Below are 26,685 nucleotides of genomic sequence, written 5' to 3'. Positions count from 1 at the left end.
CATTTGCTTCATATATTTAGGTATTTGGTGCCTATATGTTTATAATTGTTATAGCTTCCTGGTGAATTGACCCTTTTGTCTGATATTCATATAGCCACCTCTGCTCTCTTTTGGTTACCATTTGCATGGAATATCTTTTTCCAGCCTTTCACTCTCAGTCTATATGTGTCCTTAGATCTAAAGTTAGTTTCTTATAGATAGCATATAGTTGAATCCTCTTTTTTATTTTATCCGTTTGGCCAATCTATGTCTTTTGATTGGGGGATTCAGTTCATTTACATTTGATGTAATTACTGACAGGGAAGGACTTACTATTGCCATTTTGTTAATTGTTTTCTGCAAGTTTTGTAGCTTTTTTGTACCTCATTTCCCCTCTTCCCCCTTTGTGTTTCATTGACTTTTTTTTTTTTTTGTAGTGACATGCTTTGATTTCCTTCTCATTTCTTTTTGTGTAAATTCTAAAGAGATTTTCTTCGTGGTTACCATGGGGATTACGTTTAAAAATGTTAGTTATAAGAATACTTTAAGCTGATAAGAACTCGATTTGCGTACAAAACGCCATTCCTTTACAGTTCTGCCCACTCCCCACTTGGTTATTTTATTTATTTTTTTTTTAACTTATTTATTTATTTATTTATTTTTGTCTGTGTTGGGTCTTCGTTTCTGTGCGAGGGCTTTCTCTAGTTGCGGCGAGCGGGGGCCACTCCTCATCGCGGTGCGCGGGCCTCTCACTGCCGCGGCCTCTCTTGTTGCGGAGCACAGGCTCCAGACGCGCAGGCTCAGTATTGTGGCTCACGGGCCCAGTTGCTCCGTGGCATGTGGGATCTTCCCAGACCAGGGCTCGAACCCGTGTCCCCTGCATTGGCAGGCAGATTCTCAACCACTGCACCACCAGGGAAGCCCCCCACTTGGTTATTGATGTCCCCCTACGTCCCTTAGGCTCTCCTCACTTTTCTTCATTTCTCTTTTGGTCCCTCTGACTTGATAATATCAAATAACCTCCAAGGTTACTAATAGTAACTCCAAAGTTATTGATAATATCAATAACTCTTCAAGGTCACTGATTAATTCTTCTCTCTGATCAAATCTCAATTGAACTCGGTTTTTTCCCCTTAATTCAATTATTGTATTCTTCAGCTCCAGAATTTGATTCTTCTTTATTCTCTTTAGTGACATTCTCATTTTGTTCATGCATCATTTTCCTGATTTGTCAGTCTTGTTCTTTTTTAGTTCATTGAGCATCTTTAAGACAACTGTTAAAAATTCTGTTACGTAATCAGATTTCCGCATTGCTTTAGGGTTGGTTTCTCTAGATTTGTTTCTTAGATTTTGCCACATTCTTCTGTTTATTTATATACCTTGTGAACTTTGTTGAGATTTGGGCATTTGGAAAATAGCTACTTCCAGGGACGTATCTTCTTTGGGCATGTGTGTATGCTTTTATTCCAAGATACATATCTGCTTTTAACTGTCTTAATTTCCCTAAGAGGCTTGTCTCTGTTTCTTCTCAGGAGCTTCCTGTTCCAATTTCTATTTTATTCCTGGCTGTACTCTCTTGGATCTCCTGTACCTAGCTACATAACTGTAGGCTCCCTGCTGCTCTAATGCACCTCTATGCTCACTTCTGTTTTCAGTGGCCCACAACCAGCATCCAAACCATGCTGCCACTCCCACTAGTGCTCCAAGTCAGGTGAGACAATTCAGTCCCTGAAACAGCCCCCAGACAAGCTGAATATTGGACACAAGTTCACCTTTTTCCTTTCTGTCCTGAGGGAGGAGCCACGAATTGGGGGTTTCCTCTCAATTGCATCATGCTGTGCTAGGCAAAGGAAAGGGCTAGGACAAGCAAAATGCCCCAAATTTTCTTAACACCTTTTGGTGCAGCCTTCTTCTGGTTTTGTGTTTGCCTGAGCTATAGCTTCCCAAGGGGTTTCTAGAGTTCTCACAAAGGTATTTTGGTCCTTATATTGTTGTTAGCTCAGTGTCTCATGGGGAACAAGGACCTGGAGCTTCACTGGTGATGTCACTCCTCATCTACCTGCCTTTTGCTTTCCCTTGATATTCACTAGTCACAAATATGTGACAAAATTTGAGTATCTTAATGAGTGAAATGTGGAAGCTTGGAAAACATGCTTATCCAACAAGTTTTATTTATTTACTTATCTACCAATGGTCTGTTATCAGAATAATTTGAAAATAGGTAAACCATTAGAAGAATTAAAAATCTCTTAACTCTTATAAGTTAAAAATATCACCATGACTTATATGAAGTTAATAATTGTGGTAAATACATAAATGTTTAGAATTTAATCTCATTCTTATAGTAAGAGATACTGAATTAAGTTTCACCTAATAAAAAAGTTCCCCAATTTTTACCAAAAAAACTGATTTAAAAATTGAATCTTGGAAACCTCAACCAGAAATCTATTCATGATTAAGAAAAAAAATTCCTCTTGTGGGGGAGAGTTTTGGTATTCCATAGTGTATTCTATTTTACCATCCCCAGTTATCTTGGAAACTATTAGTTTCAAAGATTATAGTGACATTAGGAATCCTATGTGTTTAGTTGTGAGAAAACATTGAGTAATAAACACCTGTTAAATGGGAGGTAGTGAAACATCAACTTTGTATCACAGGCATGCCTTTTTACTTTAGATATAAGCACACTTTTTTACTCATTAAAATGTCAAATCGTGATTTGTAAGTGGTTTATAAGCTTCAGTGAAAGAAGGTAATGAACTCAGTTTATCTTGTTTTGTGATCATCCTACTACTGATTAGAACCTCTATTAGAAATTTTGTATTTTCAAGAGCAAGTGCAAAGAACAAAGAGCAGAAGCAGAATGAGTAAAAATTTAACTAAATCCAGTGCAACTTTACTTGTTGGATTCACCTGTATTGCTATGATGAAAAAACCCAGCAGCAGACAGAAAAGGGCAGAGGTATGACGCAAGTTCAATAGGTAAGACCATTTGTATATTATTGTAAGCTGACTAGAAATGGGCTTATGTATATCTTTAAATATATTGAAGATAATTTTTATCTAAGGTGATAGTCTTATCTTCTCAATAGAGTGTACAGCCATGAAGGTAAGTACATCACCTCCATTCAAAACTGTGCCTCCCCTCACACACTATAAATTTATAGGCACTAGATGGAGCTCAATAAATGTTTCGATGAGTAAGAGAGTTATTACAACAGCTCTGATTAAATTTAGAGCTGTTTCTAATTGTTTGACAGTGTCATTTTTTGTTCTGTAGTGGCTCCCTAATTAGCCTTTGCTTCTAATAATTTTTAATAATTCTATTTGGCCCCTAAAACATCTCAGTCCAAAATGGACAAGGCATGGGGCTGTACCAGTTATTTCCAAAATAAAACTTTTCTTTATATGTTTCAAAGTGACTTCAAGAGTCTGCCATTTAATAGTCTCTCATCTGATTACAGGATTATTTAAGTGTGATGGCTAATGAAAAAGTCAAAAGAAACAGAATAGCTACCGATTGTGAAGTCATGACTTTTTAAGAGACTGAGACAGCAAAAAAAATTGGAGAAAAATTATTCTTTATTGAAAAATACCAATAATACTGACAGACTTCAAAAGCAATTCACGCCTCCAGAATACAAAGTACTTAATACATTTTTTCAAGCCTGTGTGCATTTCAAATTTGATAACCTGACTAAATACATTTTCCAGCTTTCTTATTTAAGGAGCTGTACAACCTGTGAAGTGGGGACCAGGAGGTGGGCAGGAGCAGAGGGGCAGAATGCTCCTGGGACTGCGCAGCAGAGTCTACAGCAATGTTTCCCGTAACTGTGGTGCTGGGAACAAAAATACTGTACAAGACAGCTGCCCTCCAGTGTCAGAGAATCTTGGGAAACAGCATATCAAAAGGTAGCCAGCTTTTCTTATAATTTACACTTTCATTTAAGATTGCTTTCTGAAGAAAATCTTTAAGACTGCCACTGTAATTTAATATCATCCAATAACTCTGAATTAAAAAACTATATGAAAGAAACGAGCTGTTACCATCATAATGGTCTTTGCCGAGCTGTGAGTAATTTTAGATGCAAAAAAAATTAACACGTATGCAAGTTTAATTTGAAACCACAAAAATTATGTATGTAGGCTCAGATAGTAGCAGTGTTCACTTTAGTACTAATAGCTTAACTGGAACAGCCACTCTATTCATTCCACCAGCAGGAATAGCAGCACCAATATCTAAAATCCTTTATGTATCAATATAAAAGCTTACATCATTATCAAAGTCCCATTCTTTGCATGCTCCAATTCTTGTTATTTTTTAACATAAAAGCAACAGGATTTTGAGAGTTACTATTTGCTGTATTAAAACAGTTATACAGCATCTTGTACTGTCAAAAAGCAAAATACTGTGAACAGCAGCCCTTCTTCACAGCTCTGAACTTGAAGCTGCCAAGCACTCACTGCTCGTGCCAGCAGTGGCATTTCCACAGTAAAATAGCAGAAACTAAAGGAATCATGGCACAATGGATTTCTGAATTCTTTTATCTACCGTTGGTCCTGGGGCTTAGTACCTTCCCCTTGTAGGACTATATCTGCTGATCGTTCATCTTCTTTAATGGAGGAAAGGCATCAGGTCATATAGCGGGTAATGGCTCTCAGAGCATAAAGGAGTTCTGCTTGCATCCTAGCTTCTATAAGAAGCAGATTAACATGAACCTGAATATAAAACACATTATCATTTAAGATAGGGTTCAGTGAGGATATATGTATACATATAACTGATTCACTTTCTTATACAGCAGAAACTAACACAACATTGTAAAGCAATTATACTCCAATAAAGATGCAAAAAGAAAAGAGATAGGGTTATAAGCATTCACAATCAATCAGTTTCAGTGCACCTAATAAACACCAGAAATATTTTCTGTGTGCCACTGAATAACATCAGTTTCTCAAAACAAAAGCTGTCTGATCTTTTTTGGATAGATGTTTTGAGCTTATATATTTATATTCGATCACATCTCTTCTTGAAGGTTTGTTAGAATAACAACTTCCCCAGCAAATCGTCATTCACAGTCTCTTCTTTCTCCTAAGCAGTTACAGTGATGCCAGCATTCTGAGGAGAGGCCAGCACACCTGTTCTCCCTGTCTTTATTCTTTTATTTTAAACCATAATGAGGTTCCCCCTTCCAAGGGGTACCTGAGACAGCTGATCTGGAATGTTCTTCTCTGGGTTGGTAGAGGTGATGGAAGGTGTTTGAGACCCATTAGATTAGGCGAAGGAGAATAAGGATCACTGCTAAGTTACAGTAAACACAATAGGTACTTACCTTCTCAGAGTGCTTGAACTGCCTCCAGAAGCTATCATACATTCTTTTGGTAACCTTTTCAGGAGTGCAAACAACAGTTTTGATATAAACTTTAAAGCTACGATCCAATAGCTGGTTAATTTCACCATAGTCATAGTCATCATATCTGTTAAAGGACAATGTGAGAATTATTATATTTTTGATGTATAGTCTGTTTTCTTCTTATGGAAGTACAGACATCAACAGTACATGCTGTATTCTTTCCCCCTCTTTCTGTAGGTAGCCGTCCCCCAAAATGACAGCTTTACAATGTTTCATTGGGGGTGGATGAATGAGTTATAAAGGGGTAAGAAACAGAGAAGTTAGATGAACAAAAAAATTGCCAGTGCCCAAGCAACAGTATATATTTACAATCATGAATAAGCAACCACACTGAGGAACAAATTCTGGAAACAAAGTTTGAGTATTTCTGATATTAAGAAATTAACAAATTAATCAGACAATAATACTTATTGATACTACTGCATGATATATAAATTATAATCTATTTGTGTAAATAAATTTTTTTTCTTATGTTTCCAGGAGTTCTTGGGGTCAGATTAGAAAAAAGGGGGGAGAGGTGTCTGAGAGGAAAGAATCAGTCTCTAGATGGCTTCACAGTGTCTACACTTAGGAAAGGCTAAGCCAAGATGGTCGTAGGCACCAATGTCTCCTCTGCCCCACTGGCACATAGTTCCTAGAACTGAAGTCTCCTATTTGGTTTTTAGTAGAAAAGGAAGAAAGGGGGTCCTATATAACCATTCAGGAGTCTAAAGTCGTAGCCTGGCTACTGATAAAATGAAGAAGCAAGAGAAAGTCTGACTTTACAGCTAAAATAATCAGAAAGTACCACAGCATGGTGGTTTGTGTATGTTAGAAGGTGGTTTATGATGGCTGTGTTTCCTATATAGCATTAATGAATGTGGCTGAATACCTAACAGGATATGAAAGTTTTGTATTTTGATGAAACATCATGGGAGTAGGTACTCTTTAGAAGGGTACTGTAAGAGTTCTAAGTTCCATGAAGGTAGAAGTATGAGTGTGTCAGGAGATAAAAGATGATACAAAGGGAAAAGATACCATAAATGTTCAGAGACAAACTTTGACTCTTCCTCTATGCTCTTGGACCAGCTTGCTTGCTCTCCTCTTCCCTGGAGGCATCTGTTATTTAACTCTTGTCAGCATTCCTAACTCTCCCTCCTGCTTAGCTAGGCAAGAGGAAACACACCAAGCTGCAAAAAAATCAAGTTTTTGAAGCACAAAATGCATAAAAATAAGCAAGCTATTGGGGAGGGGATGGTTTTGAGTATGTTAACGTATGTCTGTGCATATGTGTTCCAAGCACCTGAATAATTTAGGCTAAAGGAATACCTCTTCATAAACATAAGAAAACAGACTAACCTTATTCCAAACATGCAGTGAATATAGTTCCAAATAGCCCGTCTTAGCATTGAGGTATCAACATCTTTGTGCATTGCCATTGTATTATAAGTAAGATTGTAAGCAATATGAAATTTTTCATCGATCAACTGTCCTACATCTGGATAAAGACGATTTACCAAAGAATATCCATGGTCTTCCCAACAATAGTCCTAAATACAGAGAACAGAACAAATGTGAATAATTAAAATGTGGCCAACTATAGTTCTATGTCTGTCGCTCTTCAGTGCAGTGAAATTACTGGCAGCTGAAATCCACTGCCTTTCTAGTACATCCCTAGCTCTCAGTTTCACTTGCATTCCAGTTTGATGTTTTCAATTTCTATACTGCAACATGCAAAAGTTACGTTTTGAACTCAGTGAGTTTAAAAACCAGTGGAATCTCTTCCCCTTACACACAGGTCACCCATATTCAGTTTTCTCTCACTGTTTCCCCCGTCAGCCTCCAGAGATGACCCATCTTGGGAGGCCACTCTCCTTTTCTATTGCTGCAGCAGGCATTCAAGTGGTCCTCAAACTTTGTAAATTTTTAATTCAAGGTATCCACCATTCATTCTTTTTCCTCCTACCCACCTCTGATTCTCAGCCCTATTAATTGTGTCTCCTAATTAGTTTTCCCAAATTAAAGTCTCCCTGCTTCCTTTCTTTCCATCTCAAGCAAAACTTAATAAGCCCCCACTTCAATGTTACTCCCATATTTATTTTCCTAAAACACCTCTTTGATATTATGCCATCACTATGGTCAAAACCTACAAATCTGATCATCACCTACAAATCTGATCAATTTTAAACTAACTTCCCACTAATCCTTTGCTTGAAGGTCTTAGCAGCCCAGTTTATGATCCCTTCCCTCAACCTATGCTCAGTTATTGCCTACAGTCTCCTCTGCTTACAATGCCCATGCTTTTAAACGATTCAAATCTCTCAAATCCTGATCTCCCTCCATAAAATTTTCCAGTCCACATGATCCCTTCAATTGTAATCTTTTATATTTCATGACACAACTTCACTATCAAGTAAAATATTCTATAATTCTTTCTTGTGCCTAATTCTGTCTCCTTAAACATGTTAGTTCCTTGAGCAAAGAAAAATAAAATCTCATAGTTCTCAAATATTTTCATAATTCTGGTAAAAGAGTTATAATAGCCCACAATAATTGGAAAAGTTGGGAATATCAACTCATGAATTATATATTTACCTATCTAAATTAAATATATAACAGACTGTTTAAGAAAAACATTTAAACTACAGTATGTTTCTACTGATGGATTGGAAGCACTCTTACAAAACTACAGCACAGAATAGATAAATGTTTGCTAATTGATGATTCTCAACTTTTATTCTGGAACTAGAAGATACAGCAATTGTCACTCCTGAGATATACTCACAAAGCACTTAGCACAGTGCCTCCTGCCAAAGCGAAAAAGAGAAGGAGCCTGGTATCCTGGAGGACGACGAGGTCCCTAAGTTTCCATGGACTCAGTATATACAGAATTGTACTGGGAAGTTTTACTGTGTATTTCAAAGTTAATGATTATGGAGCTAAACAAACTGGGTCTACCAACAATAATTCTACTCCCTACCCCAGTAACTTTATTTATTCTAAGAGATGGGTGCTAAGTAATTTTGGAATATGATTTATTTATGTGAATCCTCTTTAAGGTTTAAATTTGAAACCTTTAAAAATTCTCATTGCTTCAAATGACATTCAGTTCATATTTTAAAGGGAATTAGGTTATTGTAATCATGGTTTATTTTCTATGGTATCTGTAAGAACTCACCCAAATTAAAAAGAAAACAAAAAATCTGTTTTCCCTATAAGTCCTAATTTAAGCAAATCTTTCACTCTTTCTCATCCTCTTTCCCTCCACCCACACACACATAATGCCTGAGATGCTGTGAGGACATTTCTTTTGTTACTCAGGACTGGTGCATATCAGGGCAGAAGTCGCCTCACTTTAACACTGGGGCTCAGTAAAACAATGCTATAAATGCAAGCTAGGTTCAAACACAACTATTATTTACTGTTTAGTTATAGTAGGAACTTTAACTGGGTTTCTGCATACCATCTTTGGGAACCTAACCACTATTGTAATTTTGCTTTATGGTTGAATGTGTTTTGAACTCTGAGCAACTGATTTATGAACTTCAACAATATAATAAACATACCTAAGGGAATTACATGTATGTAGAAAAGTTATTTTTCTCTGCATCGCTTTCTGTTCTCAAATCCAGATGGCTCTTTCTTATTTTAACTCAGATTGAGATATTTCTAATCGAGCATGTACATACAACAAGTTGTCACTTTACCTGGACTCGAAATGTTGGGACGTGCATTCCATGTCTAGAGAAGTCCTTATAGCCATAACTAGTATCCTCAAAGTGACGAGATACATCTCTTGCTGGTGTAACTTCTTCATCATCTGAAATAATTTTTTTAAAAAAACCACTGAAAGCCTTTCAAAAACAGGATGCTAGTTAAAATTCATTTTACCTATAACAAGTAAAAACAGGATTACCCTTTCTCTGACACTGAGTAACCAATATCAACTAAAATAAAGTCTTAAAACTATAAAGAGAAATAGCCTACTTACTAGTAAATGGAATATAATAAAAGTAGATTCTGTTATTAAAAAAATACTCATGGTTGAATTTTCTATGCTTTTCATTCCTCTTTCACAGATCCTCTCTCCCTCTGTGTCCCCATTGTAGTTTATAGATACTAGGTTCTACTGAAAAGTATGTACTTCAAGTATGAACACCCTTTTGAATAATCTTTATGGTGATAACAAATTAAACTTTAAACTTTATGCACTAAACTTGAGCACTTGGACTATTTTTAATGTCACACAATATCTAAAATGATCTCTTTAACAGCTCAAAGGTCCTAGAAACAATTCTAAAATGATGAATAAAGGAAAGAGGTTCTATGCGTCATTGTTTTTACAATGTTTCCTGCACTGCTTCTAAGCCTTTTCAGATTATCTTCACATTTAGGGGTCGCTGAGATTATAGTTTCAAGTAAATAAAATCAAAGACTTCTCCTCAAGCTAACATCCAACCTCCATTTATACAAATTTGATTTTTTCTTTGCTATTAAGAAACTTGCTTTTAACATATACGCTTTGTCCCACTCTATTACTGTCAAAATACACTGACACTTTTCCTTTAAATTATCTGGTTTACATATTAAATCCTATAGCCTACATTTGATAAAGGCCAAACATAAAGGATTTACATTGTTGTTACCTAATAAGTAGCTCCTTTTCACAAATCATAAAATTTTAAAGCTGGAAGCAATCTCAGGCCTTTATGAATGTAATTTCCTCATTTTAAAGAAGAGGAAAAACACTCAATGTTAAATGACGTATATTCACAAAATTTATTAGCAGTGATTTTAGTATTAGAACCCAAATCGAATGTCCTCGCTCTTTGTCTAGTGCTGTTTTCACTATAACTTCCTTTTCTAGAAGTAGGACTACCTATGCAATAACCTTTCTAAAAGGAAAGACATATTTGGATTAAACTTAAAAGCTTTTGCACAGCAAAGACAACCCACAGAATGGGAGAAAATATTTGCAAACGAAGCAACTGTCAAAGAATCTCCAAAATATACAAACAGCTCATGCAGCTCAGTATCAAAAAAACAACCCAATCCAAAAATGGGCAGAAGATCTAAATAGAGATTTCTCCAAAGAAGGCATACAGATGGCCAAAAAGCACATGAAAAGATGCTCAACATCACTAATTATTAGAGAAATGCAAATCAAAACTACAATGAGATATCACCTCACACTGGTCAGAATGGCCATCATCAAAAAATCTCAAACAGTAAATGCTACAGCTGTTGCTGGGAATGTAAATTGGTTCAGCCACTATGGAGAACAGTATGGAGGTTCCTTAAAAAACTAAAAAGAGAGTTACCATCTGATCCAGCAATACTACTCCTGGGCATATATATGGAGAAAACCATAATTTGAAAATACATGCACCCCAATGTTCATTACGGCAGTATTTACAATAGCCAAGATATGGAAGCAACCTAAATGTCCATCAATAGAGGAGTGGATAAAGAAGATGTGGCACACATATACAGTGGAATGTTACTCAGCCATAAAAAGGAACAAAATAATGTCATTTGCCACAACATGAATGGACCTGGAGATTATCATGTTAAGTGAAGTTAAGTCAGAGAAAGACAAATACCATATGTCGCTGCTTACATGTAGACTCTAAAAAAAGTGGTACAAATGAACTTATTTACAAAACAGAAATAGAGTCACAGATGTAGAAAACAAATCTATGGTTACTGGGGGGAAAAGGGGGGAGGGATAAACTGGGAGATTGGAATTGACATATACACACTACTATATACAAAACAGATAACTAATAAGGACCTACTGTATGGCACAGGGAACTCTACTCAATACTCTGTAATGACCTATATGGGAAAAGAATCTGAAAAAAAAGTGGATATATGTATATGTATAACAGATTCACTTTGCTGTACACTTAAAACTAAAACAACATTGTAAATCAACTATATTTCAATAAAAAAGATACTTTTATTTAAATTCTCTTAAATTAAAAAATTGGGCTTTTATTTTTGGACACAATAGACATTTTATTGACTATGTAATGGTTGCTTTTACCTGAAGAGAAGACAAACATGCTCTCTCTTTTTTCTATTTCAAAACGTGAAGCCATCTCTTCCTGACTTGCCTCTTCTTCATCTCGACATTCCTGTAACTGCTTCATCTTTTCCATGAGGGCTTCGACCTCAAAGAAGGAATCACTTACCTGAAAAGAAAGTGCAATTAAGGTTACATATGTCAGACACGGAATGAAATTTTTGAATTTTATTAAGTCTGTTTCATAAGAATTTGCATCTTAATACAATATAAGAAAAGTAGATCTTCTTATAATTTTAATGCACATGAATGAATCAAAAACAATTATTTGGGGCTTCCCTGGTGGCACAGTGGTTGAGAGTCCGCCTGCTGATGCAGGGGACACGGGTTCGTGCTCCGGTCCGGAAAGATCCCATGTGCCACGGAGTGGCTGGGCCCGTGAGCCATGGCCAATGAGCCTGTGCATCCGGAGCCTGTGCTCCACAACGGGAGAGGCTAAAACAGTGAGAGGCCCGCGTACCGCAAAAACAAAAACAAACAAACAAACAAACAAACCCCAACAATTATTTGGCCTATTATATATACAGATATTTAAATTTTAAAATATAAGAGAAAAATGATTTTAAGAACACATTCTAATGTTTTACCTTTTATTACTAAAATTATAATATTACTATCAATGCTAAATTTTAAAAATTAAAATTTAACACTAGTCAATTTAAACAGAACTGAATATTTAAGAGTTAAACTTTTACTTGCTCAATCAGTTAAATAAGGTACACAAATATAAGTCGTTTTGCATCAACTGTGTACACTGGGCATGTTGTCAATAGACAGGCATACCTCAGGTATATTTTGGGTTCAGTTCCACACCACTGCAACAAAGCGAGTCATGAATTGTTGGGTTTTCCAGTGCATACAAGTTATGTTTAGGGACTTCCCTGGTGGCACAGTGGTTAAGAATCTGCCTGCCAATGCAGGGGACACGGGTTCGAGCCCTGGTCTGGGAAGATCCCACATGCTGTGGAGCAACTAAGCCCGTGCGCCACAACAACTGAGCCTCTGCTCTAGAGCCCACGAGCCACAACTACTGAAGCCCACGCGCCTAGAGCCTGTGTTCCGCAACGAGAAGCCACCTCAATGAGAAGCCCGTGCACCGCAACCAAGAGTAGCCCCTGCTCGCTGCAACTAGAGAAAGCCTGCGCGCAGCAATGAAGACCCAATGAAGCCAAAAATACACTATACTGTACTGTACATTATACTGTATACTGTACTATACTGTTTATACTGTAGTCTATTAAGTGTGCAATAGCATTATGTCTAAAAAAACAAGGTACATACCTAATTTAAAAATATTTATTGCTAAAAATGATCAACTGTTCATTCAGGAAGTATTTACTGACTGCCTCCAAATGCTCAGCACTAGTCTGATGCTAAGGGACATACAAAATTATAAGACCCTCTAGGAGGTTGCATTTGAATAATTTTAGGATCAGAAGCCACCAGCAATGTGCCCCATCAGAGCCATCTAGTATTGAACGGCTACTGAGTGAGATGAGGTGAGACTGAGAACAGTGGAACCTGGGAACAGGGAGCTTATCTACTAGGGAAGTTTTTAAAAATTCTATTATTTCACTATTATCTCATTTAATAGAGGGATAACTAGGAACAGTCCTTTTTCTTTAGCCTTGTAGTAAATCAAAGGTGGGGAAGGACAACAGTCCAACTCTAAGCATCCTAGCAACTGATGTACTCTCCCTTAGACCATCTCATAACCTTTAAGCTTTGATAAATAATCAGTGGCCATATGCAGGCCTCTAACAACAATCCAGATAGCTCAACAGAGGGTGGAACTGATGGTCTTGGGCCTTGCCAGCACAGCACAGTGATCAACCTTGGGAACATGATTTTCCCTTCTGTGCTAATCTCACCATATGTAAATGCTACCTCTTATTTAGTACCTGATAAATGCTAAGCACTGTACTAGGCCTTTTACCTCTTTAGAGACATTTCATTTAAACTTTACAATAACCTTGTGTTTGACCTTTATTTAGAAATGAAAGAATGGAGGCTCAGAGAGGTTAGATAACTTGCCCACAGTCAAATATACGTTAACAGTCAAATACACGTTAAAGTCAAATATATAAATTCAACCTGTCCAAATCTGTTTAAAATAATACAACTGAGAAAATCTGTGCAAAGTATTCAGAAGGCTGTAATGTTTCTTCTGTGATTTCAATTTGGAAATATAAACCCTTTGCTCTTTCACTACAGCTAAAGAATGCAGAGGGAATTTTGACTCATCATATATAGAATTCAAAGTTGCTTATAGAAAATTCAACTCATTCTGATCTGTTTCAAAGGAATAACATAACTGAGAAAATATAAAAGCCACAGAAGAGAAGGAATAGAGATAAAAGCATTTTAATAAATTTACATTCACTTTTATATATATTTGTGAGAAGTTAAAACACAAAGAAGTATTTTAAAAGGAGAACCAGATCAAGGCTGATGAAATCTTCTAAAAAATAATTAAGAAGACAGCCTGTTTCTTCTGTGCAAAAGGATGTGATCAGCATCAGGAAGTTTCCACCACCAAGTTCCACTGTTCTCAGTCTCCCCTCATCTCACTCAGTAGCCGTTCAATACTAGATGGTTCTGATGGGGCACATTGCTGGTGGCTTCTGATCCTAAAATTATTCAAATGTAACCTCCTAGAGGGTCTTATAATTTTGTATGTCCCTTAGCATCAGACTAGTGCTGAGCATTTGGAGGCAGTCAGTAAATACTTCCTGAATGAACAGGTATGGGGGCCTAATATCTTTTTGGACTTAACAGGGTAGGTTTTCTTAAAAGCCAAATGAAAAATAATATAACAGCAATTACTGTGATTACTCTTACGATGATCCTATAATAAATAATAGATACTTACCGAAACATTTCCTGCTGAGTTGATCTGCATCTCATCCACACTGTGATTGCCATTTGTAATGTCACAGATGCAGTAGTTACTAACAGAAGGAGGTCTGAATGTGTGGCCACCATCACAATGAATTTCTGGACTGATTCCACAGCCAAATGTGAACGAGGCAAGAGAATGATAGTGTGTAAGTAGAACTACTGCATGTACCAGTTCTGCAAGGGACCAGCTGTGCTCTTCAGCTTTTAAAAGTCCCTTGGGAAAAAAAACGAGAACATTTTTATACTGGGGTATGGTATTGATGAAAGAATACAATTCACCTTGGTACTTAACCTATTGAAAACAGGATTAGTTACTATATCAAACTTAGGATAAAATTACAATTTGAGGCATGTAGAACCCAGAATTTGCTAATTTAATTTTTATGAGTATGTATTCACAAATAGAGCGTAACATAATCTGATAACAGCACATTCGTTATTATTTGGACTTTCTGAAATCCTGACTTTAAAATGTAGAATACATTTTGTTTCAAAGCAGTTGCCATATTTCAGACGATGGATTATGAATGCATTAACTATGCTGTTAGTGCAGTCTCAAACCAAATGTAATGGATTTGTGTTTAAAGTAGAAGCTACTGTGTAAAATACGCCTGTTTTTCTTTATTATCAGGCCTCCTCAAGGAATTTTTATTTTTCTATTTATTTATTTATTTATTTTTGCGGTATGCGGGCCTCTCACTGTTGTGGCCTCTCCCGTTGCGGAGCACAGGCTCCGGACGCGCAGGCTCAGCGGCCATGGCTCACGGGCCCAGCCGCTCCGCGGCATGTGGGATCTTCCCGGACTGGGGCACGAACCCGTGTCCCCTGCATCTGCAGGTGGACTCTCAACCACTGCGCCACCAGGGAAGCCCCTCAAGGAATTTTTAAAAAGTGGTTTGAACAACTTGACTCTGAATATTCTTAAATCATCAAATTATATTTATTTTAAAAATTATGCTCAAGGTAAAGTCTACAGTTCTTCAAAGTCTTACAAATCTGTGTCCATTCTGCTTCATTATCGATTTTATAATATTGTGTAAGGGGCTTCCCTGGTGGCGCAGTGGTTGGGAGTCTGCCTGCCAATGCAGGGGACACGGGTTCGAGCCCTGGTCTGGGAAGATCCCACATGCCGCGGAGCAACTGGTCCCGTGAGCCATGACTACTGAGCCTGCGCGTCTGGAGCCTGTGCTCCGCAACAAGAGAGGCCACAATAGTGAGAGGCCCACGCACCTCGATGAAGAGTGGCCCCCGCTTGCCACAACTAGAGAAAGCCCTCGCACAGAAACAAAGACCTAACACAGCAAATAAATAAATAAATAAACAAATAAATATAATATTGTGTAATTTTATATTACTAGACAATATAACAGACATTGCATTAATCATATTCAAATCTTGTATCTCCTTGATAAAAAGATGCTTCAATTACATAAAAGAATCTAAAATAGTCTAGGGAATTCCCTGGAGGTTCAGTGGTTAGGTCTCTGCACTTCCACTGCAGGGGGCATGGGTTCCATCCCTGGTCAGGAAACTAAGATCCCACAAGCCTTGAGGCATGGCCAATAAATAAATAAATAAATAAATAATCTAAAAAAAGAGAAAGACAACACCAAAAATATATTGTATTTTTAAGAATTTCTACTGCATGGTAGATTCTTTTAGAGAATGTCCACCTACTTTTATCCTATTATCTTTATTAACAAATAGAACCAGACGAAACTAGTTTAAAATGGTATTTTACAAAGATAACACAACAAGATGCCACTTTACATCTATCAGAATGGCTAAAATCCAGAACACTGATAACAACAAATGCTGACAAGGATCTGGAGCAACAGGAATGCTCAGCCATTGCTCATGGGAACACAAACTGGTATAGCCACTTTGGATGACAGTTTCTTACAAAGCTAAACACAAGCTTATCATACGATCCAGCAATCACACTCCTAGTTATTTACCCAACTGAGCTGAAAACTTACGTCCACCAAAAAGCCTGCATGTGAATGTCTGTAGAAGCTTTATTCATAATTGCCAAAAACTGAAAGTAACTAAGATGTCCTTGAATAGATGAATGGATAAACTGAGGTACATCCATACATGTATTTTTCAGCAATAAAAAATGAGCTACCAAGCCATGAAAAGCCATGGAGAAACCTTAAATGCATAGTGACAAATAAGCTAGTCTGAAAGGGCTATAAACTGTGTGATTCCAACTATATGACAGTATGGAAAAGGTAAAACCATAAAGACTGTAGAGCAGTAGTTTCAGGGGGAAGGGGAGATAGATGAATAGGGGGAACATAGGAGATTTTGAGAGAAGTGAAACTATTCTGTATGATACCATAATGGTGGATAACACGACATTATGCAGTTGTCAAAGCCCATAGAACTGTACAACACAAAGAGTGAACCCCAATGTAAATTAGACATTATTAATTCATCAGTTTCAGCAAATGTACTATACTAATACTAGATGTTAGTAATAGAGAAACTGTGTGTGTGTGTGTGGGTGGGGGAGGTGGATGGTTGACGGGGGTAGAATATGGGAACTCTACTTTCTGTGCCATTTTTCTGTAAACCTAAAACTGCTCTAAAAATTAGTCTAATTTTTTTTTTTTTTAATGACACCCTAGATATATTCTCTACTTACCTCAATATGTTCTTTGGTAATAAGCCAAGGTCTGTGGGCTAACACTTTGTTAAGTTCTCCTAAATTCTGTAGTTTTTGAGGAGCATTCTCTAAACCATTAAGCCACTTGGGGTCTCCACCAACATGAAGGAAATCGTTTACATGGAGATTCACTAAGTAGGAGCACTGATGTCTTGCTGCAGCCTTAAGAGAAAACAAAAAGATTATTCTAATTACACATATTAAAATCTTGAACAACTACAAATCTTTTTCTTTATAATATGCAAAACAGCTAAATAAGTTTTTGATTAGTATGTTTTCAAATTTTCCATATACTACAGAAATGAAGTTTTCATATAAACATTTAAAAATTCATACACTATAGAAAGCACCTCAAAAATATCCCAAGAACAAATAAAATATCTGATCAAAGTATCTGAACTTTAGAAAAATTTTATACCTACTGTCAGAACCTCAGATTAAGAAGAAACTTCAATTAAGGTGCCAACCATAAGACAATGGAATATTATTTATAAATTGAACATGAGTACCACCACTTATGTCAATCTGAACTATCAGTGAAATAATCTTGTGTTCTACTTTATTCTCGTATTTAATAGAAAATGGTTCTCAACAGAGTGTAAATACATATTTCTTTTTCTGTTATATTTGACAGCATACTTATTTAGAAAGAGGAAAAATAGATACTACCTAACAGGAATCCAATTAGAAGTTAGAATATAAGTACTTATTCCTGTGTTTGAAGCATTAACCAACTCTTAAAAAGATTAATAAAGCAGGCAGAAAGAATTTTTCACTGAATGTTTACAAACCATTATTCCAATGTAGTGCCGATAATGTAGGGGTAATGGCCCATCCATTTGCAGTAGGTAGTGTTGAGTTTTTAAGAAACTTTCTAAATATTGTGGGTGAAAAACCATCACTAAGGTAATATTATCCAAACGACCCAAAGCAGCAAAAGAATCTGCAAATAAAGTATGCATCTGTGCGTCTTCACTCCCCACTTGGAGAATCTGTATGAAAGAGAGGAAAACCATGGTTTCAGAAATTGTAAATCGGTGTAAAAGAAAGAAAATATGCAGGGGAAGGAAAAAAAAAAGAATATGCATGCACTGCACTCTAAGTGTCACCTAGAAGCAGATTAAATTTGGCTTAAGAAAGAGAGGTTATAATTCTATAAATTTAACTCAACTGGTTGCAAGATAGCAGAATAAAGAGTCACATATCATGTAGTAGGGGAAAAACAACAAAGGCCGAACATTAAAGGCCATCTAGATAGGCTGCTTGCAGACCTGACCAGAATCCAGACATCCAGATCTAAATCCAGAATCCAGATTTAGATTATCAAATTTGCAGAGCTTGCAAACAGACACTAATGCCTTTCCTTTTAACAACACCTACTCTCCCTCAATTTACAGAGAACCAAAATTAACTAACAGTAAACAATCCCTGTGAAAACAAAGTATAGGAGCATTTACATATTTAGAATTAAAGATCCAATCTAGCACTGATACCAGCCTGTGGAGTTGGCCAAGACCAATTAACTCGGCTTATGGGCACACCTAAACAACATCTAAATATAAGCAGGTGGCATATCATTGGTCAGAAACAAGTCTTGCCTTTGCTTGATTAAATATGGGTGTTAGAAAAAGATCATGAAATACTAGAAATCAACATGACGATAACAGCTTTTTAATCCCACATATTCACTGCCAAAACATGATGATTAACTTGTGTAAAGCATATTGCTGACCAACAGTTGTTCAGATGCGAAGATGTGGGTCATGAAAGCTTTTCCTTAAAAGCATACAGTTCACTATGTACGTTCACAAACAACATACCTCCTTTTCTGGGATGAATCTGCTTGGTCCGTGTCCTAGTGGTCGAGGAATTCTAATTCCAAGTTCCTAGAAAAGAAAACTACACCATCTCAGGCCTCCAGCAGTAAACAACATGAACTGAGGCCACAGGAATGGGAGAGAAAAACAGCCAGTTTAACAGAGACTGGCTTGTTCTGGTGATTTATTTTCATGGCCATATATATATACCAGATCCTCTGTTTGCATCACATAGCTGACAACAGTTTATAATACAACTCTGACTAAAAACAATAAAACCTGTTTCACTAAAACCAGAGTTTTGCATAAAGTACTTGGCTGAAAGTCTAGAACAGAAAGTTCAGCACATAGCAGCCAACCATGTGGATTGTCAGTGATACAAAATAAGACCAATGTGTTTGTACATCCAAAACCCAACCAACCAAAATATCAATCCCTGTGCATCTTGTCAGGAAATGAAAAAGCCATAACCTCTACCTAGATGTCTTAAACTGAAAGAAGTATAATTATTACTACATCTATAATAACACTTCACAAGAACAGAAATATTATGAAAAATAAAAAAGCTATTTAAATCCACAAAAGAGAAAGTAGTGCAGGGCATGGTTTCTCTGTGGTTGAGTAAAACAATTTTAGAGAAATTAATTTTGTTTGTGAGTTTTCCTTAAATTTTTACTTTATAGCATCTCATCAACTTTGTTTATATTATATTTTAGAGGAGCTCAACTAATTAAAAAATAAATGGTTTTCTGCCTTTTGACATAGTGAACCTAGAATTCTATACTTTATGTGACAGTGTAGTGTGGTTAACAAAAACTGACAATCTACTGCTAGGCTTCCATCTTTTCCCTCAATACAGTGTGCTAATAGAAATAAAACCAAAATATAATTCAGACTTTTTTTTTTTCTTTTTGAGGCTCATGTCCTATCACTCTAGTCTCTAAACAAAAAACCCCCTCCTTCTTTAACAACTAAATATTAACCCTTGCTTATATAATTACATACAAATATTATTTCTACCCTCTCTCTACTGCTTCCAAAAGTCCTTCATGATATAAACCAGATGCTTTCCTTTTAAAGGAAAAAAAGGGGGGAGGGGCAGTCAGAGAAGAACATGTGGCAACAATTCAAGAAATCTGGTCCAAGTGAATGAAAACCTTTTGAGCAGAATGGATTTTTAAAAATTAAGCAGGCAGGACAAAATTGAAGAGAATCTTAATTAGGAGAACTCAAGATTCAGATTCAAAGTAGGCTGGATTTGCCAACTAAATCTAAAATTTTATATATGTTTCAAATAATCTTGTATTGGAGGTCACTGATTTCTTACTCTGATAATTCCACACTTATACTGAAGATAGTAATGTCTAATAACCATGCCCCTCATTAGAGGAGGCACTAAATTCACTGGCCCGGCTGTGTATGTGTCTCAATATCCTATAATAAATGCAAGGAAAAAACCCACATTCCTGCTATTCAATACATCATCTTGGTACAAATGCAGCCATTTATATAAAATGATGACTCTATTGGCCTTTCTAACTGATTTAATTACATACATTTCTAACAAAATATATTGGGCAAGACTTTAAGGCTAAAAATCAATACCCCTTCTCAGTTCTTTACTATCTTATTTAAACAAAATGCATTTTAGCAAACACCCCATTTCAGGGGTTTATTATTCATTTTCTACCTAAGAGACACTATTCTTGTGACTTTAGTATACAAAAGGTGGCATTTCAAAGGAGGAGAAATGGATTATTCAACAAATGATTTTGGTACAACTGGAGAGCCACTCAGAAAAAAAGTGAAATTGGAGGCTTAAATCATACTTTACTCCACAATAAATCCGATATAAGTGTAAAAAACAAAAATAAAAAACATTACAGTATTAGAAGACAATACCTGTGGACTTAGGTCTAAGAATGCCACAAAACCAGGAAATCATAAATATAAGATTGATAAATTTGATGACATAAAAATAAAGACTTTCACATGGGAAAAATAAACATATAAAGTCAAAAGCAAACAGAAAACTTGGAAATATATTTGCAACTCATATAGCAAAGGGCTAAATTTTTTTAACACATAAAGACAAATCACTAAGAAAACCCCCAACAACCTCACAGAAAAATGAACAAAGGACATGGACAGTTCAAAGTAAATGAAATATAAATGGCTGAAAAAATGATCAACGCTCACAATAAAACAACTGCCATTTAAGTACACTGAGATACAATTTTTCACCTAAAATACTGCTTAAGATCAAAAAGTTTGATGACAGCCTGTATTGGAGAGGGGGTGGAGAAATAGCCATTCATTGCTTATACTTTTCTGATGGGAGTGTTTTGAAGTGTGAGGAGAAAATATCAAGAAACATATAAGGAGTATAAATTACTACAACCTCCATGAGGGCAATTTGAAATACTGATCAATATTTAAAAGTTACATACCCTAATCAATAATTCCATCCCAAACATTACCCTATACTCACATTTCTGAAATGTCATGTGCAAAAGTATAATCACTGCAACATTGTTTCTAGTAGTACAAGATATAAAGCAACCTAAGTGCTCATCAATAGAGTACTGTTTCAATAAAGTTTAGTATGATCATAGACTAGAATAGCATGAAGTCCTCACAAAGAATAAAGCAGTTCTATACAAGTTGGCTTTAAAAGATCTCCAAGATATATTATGTGGGGGGAAAAAGACAAAGTGTATAATATGTATATATTATGTTACTATTTGTAAGGAAAGGGAAAAAAAATTACCAATTCCATTTCTAGGACTTTATCCTACAAATACATTAGCAGCATGTGGATTGTGTATGTGTGTGTGTTTATTTTTTAAAAAATAAGACCGGGCCTCCCTGGTGGCGCAGTGGTTGAGAGTCCGCCTGCCGATGCAGGGGATACGGGTTCGTGCCCCGGTCTGGGAGGATCCCATATGCCGCGGAGCGGCTGGGCCCGTGAGCCATGGCCGCTGGGCCTGCGCATCCGGAGCCTGTGCTCCGCAACGGGAGAGGCCACAACAGTGAGAGGCCCGCATACCGCAAAAAGAAAAATAAATAAATAAATAAATAAATAAATAAAAAATAAGACCAAATTCGTAGCACATGGGCCTCAAAACAAAGAGCTTGAAATATATTGTTTTGGTTTGATTTCTATACCAAATAGATAGTTTATATCAAACTGTTACAAAACAATAGCTTTACAGTTCCAAGAAAGTGACTATCACTGTTTCAGAAATGGAATATTTTCCTATAGGCATGCCAAAGGTCTTTCCCAATGGTCCTTTCTAATTCTCAAGTGTTTGAAAGTCCATCCCTGTAGCCAAATTTAGTGGCCATACTGGTATCACTGTCTCCCCTCTTCCTTTCCTTCAAAGGTCAAATCTTTCTTTCCCAGTTCCTTTAGAAATAGATTCTTTTATGTATTTTATGAAAAAGTATGTGTTTTAAAACAGGATGTTAAGAAAAAGCAAACATTCTCAGGAATGGACTATAAACCTATTATGCTAAGAACCTCTTACTGTTAAGATCACATTCATTCCTTGGTGAGGTACCAGTCTAACAAAGCAGGGGACAGAAGAGAAAAACTGAAGAAAGGAAAGGAATGGAAAGGAGTCTCTGATATTTAAGACTCCAATTTCATTATTTTACTTACGGCTAGTTCTAGGTAAAATAGAATTTTATAAACTCTGAAATTGCATCCCAATTTATCCTAATCCAGATACTGTCAGGAAGCAGGTCATTGATTCCATCTAGACTCCCACTGCACACAAATTGAGCTCTAACTTCTGGGAAAAGGAAACAGGTGACAATTATCTTGAAAACAGCCAGGAAGTCTGGTTCTAGAGTTGGTGTCTTTAATTAATTACTCTCAAAAGAGACTCTTTAAGAGCTTTTGAGGGACTTCCCTGGTGGCGCAGTGGTTAAGAATATGCCTCCCAATGCATGGGGCACGGGTTCGAGCCCTGGTCTGGGACAATCCCACATGCCGCGGAGCAACTAAGCCCATGCGCCACAAGTACTCAGCCTGCCCTCTAGAGCCTGCAAGCCACAACTACTGAGCCCGCGTGCCACAACTACTGGAAGCCCGCGTGCCTAGAGCCCGTGCTCTGCAATGAGAAGCCACCAAAATGAGAAGCCCACGCACCGCAACCAAGAATAGCCACCGCTCTCCGCAACCAGAGAAAGCCCGTGCACAGCAACGAAGACCCAATGCAGCCAAAAATAAATAAATAAGTAAATAATTTTTTTTAAAAAGAGCTTTTGATACTTAAAGGTCCTTTTAGATACCATTATTATTATACAATAGTATTCTTGATTTCTAAAGGGTTTAAAGTTTCAACTTTCTGGAAAACTCACTTTTGAAACATTTCTTTTCCTAGTCACATGACAAATTAGTTACTACCCTATTTTCTAGGAGGTATTGATTAAAAAAAAAAAAAAGGCACTGCAGGTCTTCAATGGTGTGATCGTAAGCCAAACTAAGTGCATTTCATAACGTCCTAAAGGTTCCTTCAATTGTGCCTTCATATGTACCTGTAAGAAACTGAATTACAGACTTCGAACAAATTTTGGCCAATCTAGATTCAAGGAGGCAGAACTTGCCAACGGCAAATGGCCTTGTTGTGAAGCAGATGTAAATGCTAACCACAGCACAAACCTCACAGGCTCTTGGTGAAGGTGTGGCTGGGAAATCTAACATGGGAACTAACAGTCTTCTCCTTTCAACAATCCTCCTAATCAGCATCTTTGAAGACCTAGCAACAGCCTCTGCCATCACAACATTGCTGCAAATCTCTGACGTGATATCTGTTTCCTCTCCAGTGTATACTAACACACTAATTTTCACAGTATGAAAATTCTCAGCAAATGTTGACAGTACCACAGAATGACTAATGTATGTAATGTATCACTGTATGAATCTGTGTTTATGAATTTACTGTTCTAATCAGATTTTTCAAATTTGTCAGGTACATTTATGAATCCATATGAATATCTTTAACCAAAAAAAATGAACCATTTGCCACAAGTGCAAAATGAGAGCGTTTGGTGGCTTACAGTGTCTATCTACTTGCACAACTAGTTGAAAAGTAAAAATAATTAGATTTTGAATCTAATTATTGAATCATTTTATTTTTTCTCACTGCACTTGGTACATTATTAAACTGTCTAGATGTCTTAATACTGATAATCACAATAATATTAATTTTGATTTTTAAAAAAATTACAAAAGCAGTTCTTTTTGAAACACATTTCAACAAGGCAAAAATATGCTGTGTAAAAAGTAAAAGTTCCCATCCCACTCTTCCTTGTTTATGAGAATCATTGCCTATAGCTGGGTGCTAGCCTTTTGACATTTGAAATTTTTAAATAGAAATGAAGAAATCTAGAAGCACTATAAAGAAATCTTCCTATTATAACAACATGTACTAGTGCTTCTTCTAAAATTGTCATTAACTCTTTTATAGGGAATTTAGAAATACTCAAAGTTCAGGTACCTCTTTTTCCAGTGTCTGGTCTTCTATGAAATACATTCTAGAAAAATAAAAACTCACTGACTTCAAAGTACTGGCTTTATAAGGCTGACTTAGGCCATATGTGTGCCCTATACTTTAGTCAGGAGTTCCATTCCTGGAAAGGGTTTAATTTAAAGACACTGTGGAAGCTTGCTATTTGAAAGAGTTGTGTTATTAATTCTTTTGTAAAGTGAATAGTTTTCCTATAAAGCACTACTTCCTAATTTATCTTCCCATATGTTGGTTTTAAAAATGAAATACAGCTATACAAAGGTTCCTGGTGTCCCGAACACAATCCCATAGGCTCTGTAATCAATGTGCAAGCTATTGATAAAATGTATCTGTATCTTCCAGTTGACATGGCTATATTTAGAGATTCTAGATCTGAGCAAAAACCAGGATTCTGCACACAAATACCACCAGAAATAACAAATTCAAGCACAATGATTGAGGCTCACTTCTCAAAATGAGAACAGATCTGTTACGGCCTGCAAACAGAAACTGTAAATTCTATTTCAACACTTTCACACTCTTTTCTATGGTAAAGTTTCAAAGCAACAGTTATGAGACTTTTTTTAGGTTGTTGTATTATCTGGAAACAAGGAGCACATTATGTATCCATGAGCGCTAAAATCTAGAAAAAGCATTTGGTGTTCTACAACCTTCAGAAGAAAGTGTCTTCATTTAAGTTTATATGAATATATGTAGTATATCATGGTGTAGACTCCATTTACAAAATATATATATACATATAAATACTAACACTGAGTCATTTTAGTGGGCAGTACAGTAGAGAAATTACCTTGTATTTACATTTCTTTAAGTCAATACTTAAAACATTCTGATTTCAATTTTAATTACTATTTCTCTACTTTCTCCCTTGCCACCTTTTGAATTTAAGCCTTTTAAAGTTTCAAATTTGAGTTAAAGGTGTATTAGTAACTCTCAAATGGTGCCCTATTTGCAGCCACTTAGGAAAAATATAAAATGTTACAATTAAATAGCTCTTTCTGAAGGCCAATTCAGACACAAAAAGGGATAGTTTAATAAACAAGAGTAAACGCTGTGCATAACGTCATAGAGCTGGCAGAACATACTTATTCTAGGCAACATCATCTTTTAAGTGACCGAAATATATGTTTCTTTTTCTTTCTTTTTTAAAGTAGGAGGCAAAGAGAGTGAGGGTGCCCGAATAATGTGTTTTGACAAGACGCTGAGGGGGAAAAAAATCCACAGGCTGTTCTACCTTGAGACTAGAGTTTGTTAGGTTTCTTCTGGCTTGTGGAGACTTGTACAGAAGACAACGTTATTTACGTTTCGGAGACTTCCATTTAAATGACCGAGGCAGCTGTCCCTCCCAGCCGCATCATTTTCTGCCCGGGGACGACTCTCGGTGGCAAACGCCCCCCCCCCGCCCCCCACTGGCCGCCCCTTCACCTGAGGGGCGCGGGCCAGCCTGCGACGCCCCGCCAGGCAGGGCGGCCGTCCGGGCGGTAGCTCCAGGGGCGCCCTCCCCGGGGAGCGTTCTCCGAAGCTGTTAGGGTGCGAGGGCGGGGAAGCGACACGACCTCCGTGCAGCCCAAGCAGTTGGCCGGGTGCCCGCCCGCCCACTCGCCCGGCCCCTTGCCCTGGTACCTCGTCCCGGCCGCGGCTCCCGCCACACTGCTTGCAGCCCAGCAGCTCCGAGACGGCCAGCGAGGCCGTATACGCCTCGTTCGCGGCTGTGGCCAGGCGCATGTCGGCGTGAGGACAGCTGCGGACGTGCAGGGGGGCCGCGGCGGCGCGGAGGAGGCGAGAGCTAGACGGGCTGCCAGTCGGCCTCTCAGCTCAGAGGTTGAGCGCCTCAGTCCGCGCCGACGGCTGAGGCAGTGCGGGGCGGGACGGCGCAAACAAACAAGACACGCGGCCCCGCCCCCGCCGTCACTCCGCCAAGTCGGCGGCCGCGCGCGCCAATGGGGGACCGCAGCGCCGCGGCACCCCGCCCCCTTGGCGCTGAGGAGCGGGCGCTGGCGGTGGGCGGGCTAAGCGGCCGGGCGAGAAACAACCTCTAGGGAACGAACTCCCGCGAGGAGCTAATCCTCGGGTCGGAATGGGCTCGGTCCGCCGGGAGGTGTGCGTGCACTGCGGCTGGAAGATGCAGCGCGAGCCGTCGGGTTTCAGTTTAAAGGCAAAAGTGTCCCTGTCCCAGCATCAGCAGCCGAAAGCTTGCCCTCCCTCCACCCGCTCGGGTCCATTTACCTAGAGCCAAACAGCAACCAACCTCTAGGCTGACCCCGACACCACCAGGAGGAATCAAATTCGCTTCACATTT

General features: G+C 37.6%; 1 protein-coding gene across 4 annotated transcripts in view; it reads right to left on the bottom strand.

Moving 5' to 3' along the window:
- Positions 1–3,590: 3,590 nt before the first annotated feature.
- Positions 3,591–26,685, bottom strand: part of SESN1 (sestrin 1) — a 119,030-nt gene continuing 95,935 nt past the window's right edge. The window contains exons 1-10 of one of the 4 annotated variants that reach the window (XM_060114818.1): positions 26,010–26,222; positions 18,853–18,918; positions 17,824–18,024; positions 17,012–17,194; positions 14,333–14,575; positions 11,422–11,569; positions 9,080–9,192; positions 6,732–6,922; positions 5,313–5,457; positions 3,591–4,698 (exon numbers count right to left, since the gene is read on the bottom strand). In XM_060114818.1, the coding sequence (XP_059970801.1) occupies positions 4,612–4,698; positions 5,313–5,457; positions 6,732–6,922; positions 9,080–9,192; positions 11,422–11,569; positions 14,333–14,575; positions 17,012–17,194; positions 17,824–18,024; positions 18,853–18,918; positions 26,010–26,111 (1,479 nt within the window). In that variant the 5' untranslated portion in view covers positions 26,112–26,222 and the 3' untranslated portion in view covers positions 3,591–4,611. Of the gene's footprint in view, positions 4,699–5,312; positions 5,458–6,731; positions 6,923–9,079; positions 9,193–11,421; positions 11,570–14,332; positions 14,576–17,011; positions 17,195–17,823; positions 18,025–18,852; positions 18,932–26,009; positions 26,223–26,685 lie in introns of those variants that run through there. The other 3 variants (XM_060114816.1, XM_060114819.1, XM_060114817.1) reach the window with 3 other exon arrangements.

The sequence above is a fragment of the Mesoplodon densirostris genome, chromosome 12 (genome assembly GCF_025265405.1).
Source record: "Mesoplodon densirostris isolate mMesDen1 chromosome 12, mMesDen1 primary haplotype, whole genome shotgun sequence".
NCBI classification, from domain to species: Eukaryota; Metazoa; Chordata; class Mammalia; order Artiodactyla; family Ziphiidae; genus Mesoplodon; species Mesoplodon densirostris.
The sequence above is the reverse complement of the archived record's forward strand: the minus strand, read 5'-3'. Positions and strand labels throughout refer to the sequence as shown.